The sequence below is a fragment of the Poeciliopsis prolifica genome, unplaced genomic scaffold, assembly GCF_027474105.1.
Source record: "Poeciliopsis prolifica strain line A6 unplaced genomic scaffold, Auburn_PproV2 SCAFFOLD002, whole genome shotgun sequence".
Taxonomy (NCBI): Eukaryota; Metazoa; Chordata; class Actinopteri; order Cyprinodontiformes; family Poeciliidae; genus Poeciliopsis; species Poeciliopsis prolifica.
In genome coordinates this window covers 3,627,819-3,632,002 of record NW_026562377.1, presented here as the reverse complement: position 1 = coordinate 3,632,002, position 4,184 = coordinate 3,627,819, and the positions used below count along the sequence as shown (strand labels likewise).

Genomic DNA, 4,184 nt, shown 5'->3' with positions numbered 1-4,184 from the left:
TTCAAGGCAGCACGTGGAAACAAGTTCCGGTTGAAAACTTCGCTCATTGACGCCCCCTTGTGTCTGCAAGGAGCATCTGTAACTATCTCAGGTTGAAGTCAGCAAAGTTGTCCTGCATTTTGAACAGTATTCAGGAGATTTTATTGGTAATGGCACTAAATGGAATAAAAACTCAACTTTTTAACTCAGCTGGAGTGAAATAAGACGTTGAAAGATTCAATTTAAATTATCTCTGTTTCTAGCTGTTTTGTTTGCAACCAGTGACTAGAATATTGATGATCGCTGTTTATGAAAATAAAACTGAGTCAGTACCTTATGAGTTAAAATACTAAGAATAATACTCATAAACAATGTCAGTAATATAACTTGATTGAATCAGTGTGCACACACTTAAGCTAATACATTTTTGAGTAACTATTTGTTATGACAATATTTTTCTGCTCTTATTTGGAGAAAGCTCAAAATCTCAGATTTCAAAGGCATTCTCTGTCCACTCTGATAATGTGCGTGGTGTTTTTATACCAAACATATTTGCAATTGTGGCCTAAAACTTCAACTTGAGACAAGAACTTCTGTTTCTGTCTTGTGTCAGAGGCTTTTTTTTTACTACCTAAATTTCTACAGTTTCTTTAATTGCTGTAGATCGCTTGGCAGCTTGCTGAGAAATTTTTGTCTCATCTTTTCATCCAATTTGGAGAAACGTCCAGTTCTTAGTGAATTTACAGTTCTGAGTTCACTGTGTTCCATGATCTTGAAAATTATTTTCTGTGTTCTCCTGACTGATTTCTTTTGACAATGAAATCCTTTTGAGGACTAAGAAACTGTCCAAACAACATTATGAACATTATGTTGTGTTAATCAGAGGAACCTTAAGTGGCAGTATTGAATAGAGAGAAACAAGTTTTAAACTTAGCCACATCTCAATTTCTAAGACTTTTGTCACAACTTAGCGAGGTGCAAATAATTGTGGTATCTGTTACTGCCTACATTCCATTTTGTTTCCAGTTTTACCAGGTTCTAGGTCGTACTAAATGTGAAATAGTCTAAAATAATTTATCATGGGTTTCTTTTGCTTTTCATCACAAAGCATAAGATCTTAAAGGCAATATGCAGACCTTTTTTCCACTTCATAAATATAAACGCTCACCATGAATTTTTAATATTTCAAAATTCAAATGTTAATTAAGGATGGACAAATTTGTGCATTGATTGAATGGATAAGAAGATGATGGACAGATTGATGGGCGAATTGATAAATGTAACTTTTGCATCTATTGTTTAAAATGAAAAGTTTCTTCTGCATACTGGTTGAAAACTGTAGTTTTAGATGTTAAGAATACTGAAAATAAAACAATAAAACCGAGACACATTTTTTTCCCATATTTTGCCAGACTTGGGAAATGCCTTTAAACCTTGTGGTATTCATACTGGCAGTTATCATGCAAATATTTTTCATTTTTCCCCCCACACCCCAAAAAAAGGAAAAAAAGCAGCAAACCATTTGTGAATAAAATGTACCATTTATTTATTTATTTACACATTTCCATCCATTGTTATACTCCAAAACTTCACAGAATGCTTTTAATAATATAATATAAGTTAAGACTATTTTGACTGTTTGACTCTGGCCAAAAGTAGCTGCCAGTCAGCAAACAACCTCTGAATGTGACAAAGTATTTGATGAACAGACACAGGAATGAACTCTCAAATGTACCTTTTAAACATAAATAACAGAACTGTGATTGGCCAAACAGTTTATTTGAGAGTATAACTTACTGTGCTACAGCAATGTGAATAAAAAAAAAAGATTATAAATAAAAAATAAAAATATGCCGTCAATATATACACAGTAACTTTTGATGACTTGTTGTCTGTTGTTGCAGCACCAACGGTAAGTTCGTGGACCTACCAAAAAGGAAAAAAGCTACAAAACTGTGTCTATCAAAAATTGGTTCATAAATTAGGAATGACCAAATCAACATAAGTACTCGTATAACACAAAAAAACTTGATGTAACCGGTACATACAACGCATCATTTATAAGGACTATTTGACAATAGCAACTAGTCTAGAGAGCAAATAACCAGGTAGAGGTAGAGCACCATTGGTCAAGATGTCAGAGTCCAACTGGGCAAGACGAAAGACAAAAAAGGCTATCAAAAATACTGCCTTAGATGGGACTTTGCATTTTAATGCAGTTATATAATATCCACACGCTATTGCACTTGCATACACTTTTGTTAGACAGTGCCCAGTGCAGAAGCCTGGTTTGACACCTGGGTGTGCTTTTTTGTAAGGTTCGTAATATGGACAGGCTGCTGCATTTGGAGGGCCTTCCCATTGATTAGGGATTAAAATATGAGCCCGTATGCAGTCAATCTAAGCACTATAAAAATGTAAAGCAAACAACAGTTTATACATTTCTTTGAAAGCACAGATCTCCTTTTCCTTGCTGGCACAAACGCTCCATAAAGTTTGAGTCCTCAGCACCTGGTATTTGTTACTCTCCCAAAGTCTCAATAATGCTGGTCAATAAAGTCAACCAACTTCCTTGAACCCAACATTTGATCTAGCTGAGACAGCATCTCTTTGAAAGGAATGTGGTCTGAGCTTCTGTAGACGTGAGTGATTTATGAAAGCTCGTTACTGAACAATGCAGGGGTCAAAGGAAGCAGACAGGACCAATTTCTAAGTGTTGTCGATGGTTAAGAAGTGAAGAAGAAAATTCCTGGATGTCTATGATAGGTAGCTGACGACTGTCCTGAGTGTGGAAGAAAAAATTAGACTGGTGCCAGCTGCCATCTTGAATCTGAAACAAAAAAACTGTGATTAATATATTTAGTTTTTTATGGTTCAGATGATTTACAGCACTTCATAAAGCCAAATGTTTTTTTTTTTTTTTTATTAATGAGTTTATGACGTCATGCTTTCTTATTTTTTCAAAACCACAGGACAAGTCTAACTGCTGTGGTTGTTGAGTTTTGGGTTCCACAATTAGAACCCAAAACCTTCTTGCTGCCACCAAGTGCAACACTGAAACCACAAGTACTTCACTCTAAAATGTTTTCCACTACTATTTGATTTACAGAAAATGTTTGAATGATTCTCCTTTAGAGAAAAGACCAACTGACTGAGTTAAGCTAACTGCACCATGTGTGTCTGATCCTGGTATTGAAAATGTGCTTCCTGTCCATGTCATTACCTTGCATTCATCCTGAATCAGATGTGGTTCAAGTGTGTTAAATGTATGTTTATTCCAACCAATAAACCAGGGTTGGAAATCTTCTCTTTGCATGAATCCAGAGGAGCTGAATTTCTCTTTGGTTTTGTAGGATGGATCACCCAGACAGTGAAATGTGATCCTTTGGCTTGCTTCAGAACTCAATAAATGGAGAAACTTCATTTGGACTTTCCCAATGTCAAACTCCAGCTACAAGAAAGGAGTAGAAAGTATGACTGTAGTATCACAAGCACAAAGATAATTGTAAGCAATCTCTTTCAGGTTACCAATTTTTTTTGTTTTTGTTTAATTTCTAATGCTCAAAGCTTTTGACATGTTTAGTGTTTTACTTCTTCACTGATACCTTATTGGAGGCCAATGGGTGTAAACAAGTCTGTCCACCTCCAGTAAAGTTGCAGAAGACCTTGAAGGCATCAGAAGTGCAGCCAAGGTTTGGATCAATCCAGAACCAATCTGAAAGTCACAAATAAAATGAAGAAAATGTTCATTTACACAGAGATGCAACACTCAGATTCATCAAATTTTGTTTTGTCTAAATATCCAAGATTATGGATCCTGGAAACATGTCAAGAAGGAAGATCTTTAGGTTCCTCATCCAATCTTTAAGGATAAATACAGGCACTCTACCCAATTGCAGTCACTTGTGTCTGAGATCTTGGCCTCTCCATTGGGATCAATTTCTCATGAGCAAACGTAAATATTGGAACCTTGACAAATTTATCAAGGTTCTTTTTTCATCACAAAAAATCAGAGAAGCAACCACATCACTGCAAACAAGGTCCAAGTTAAAGCTAGAGCTACTGATCAAACCTGAAATCTGGGTGTAGTGATGGACTCACATCTGGGCCTTCAGACACATAAAGCTACTTACAAAGTCAGCCTTCAATCATCTGAAAATCAGCTGAAAATCCAGGATTGAAGGAATAATGTCCCCCAAAGATAT

General features: G+C 35.8%; 1 protein-coding gene across 1 annotated transcript in view; it reads right to left on the bottom strand.

Moving 5' to 3' along the window:
• Nucleotides 1–1,500: 1,500 nt before the first annotated feature.
• Nucleotides 1,501–4,184, bottom strand: part of LOC129375063 (collagen alpha-1(XXIV) chain) — a 75,025-nt gene continuing 72,341 nt past the window's right edge. The window contains exons 58-60 of the mRNA XM_055053884.1: nucleotides 3,585–3,694; nucleotides 3,203–3,430; nucleotides 1,501–2,809 (exon numbers count right to left, since the gene is read on the bottom strand). Coding sequence (XP_054909859.1) covers nucleotides 2,663–2,809; nucleotides 3,203–3,430; nucleotides 3,585–3,694 — 485 coding nt within the window. The 3' untranslated portion in view covers nucleotides 1,501–2,662. The remainder of the gene's footprint in view (nucleotides 2,810–3,202; nucleotides 3,431–3,584; nucleotides 3,695–4,184) is intronic.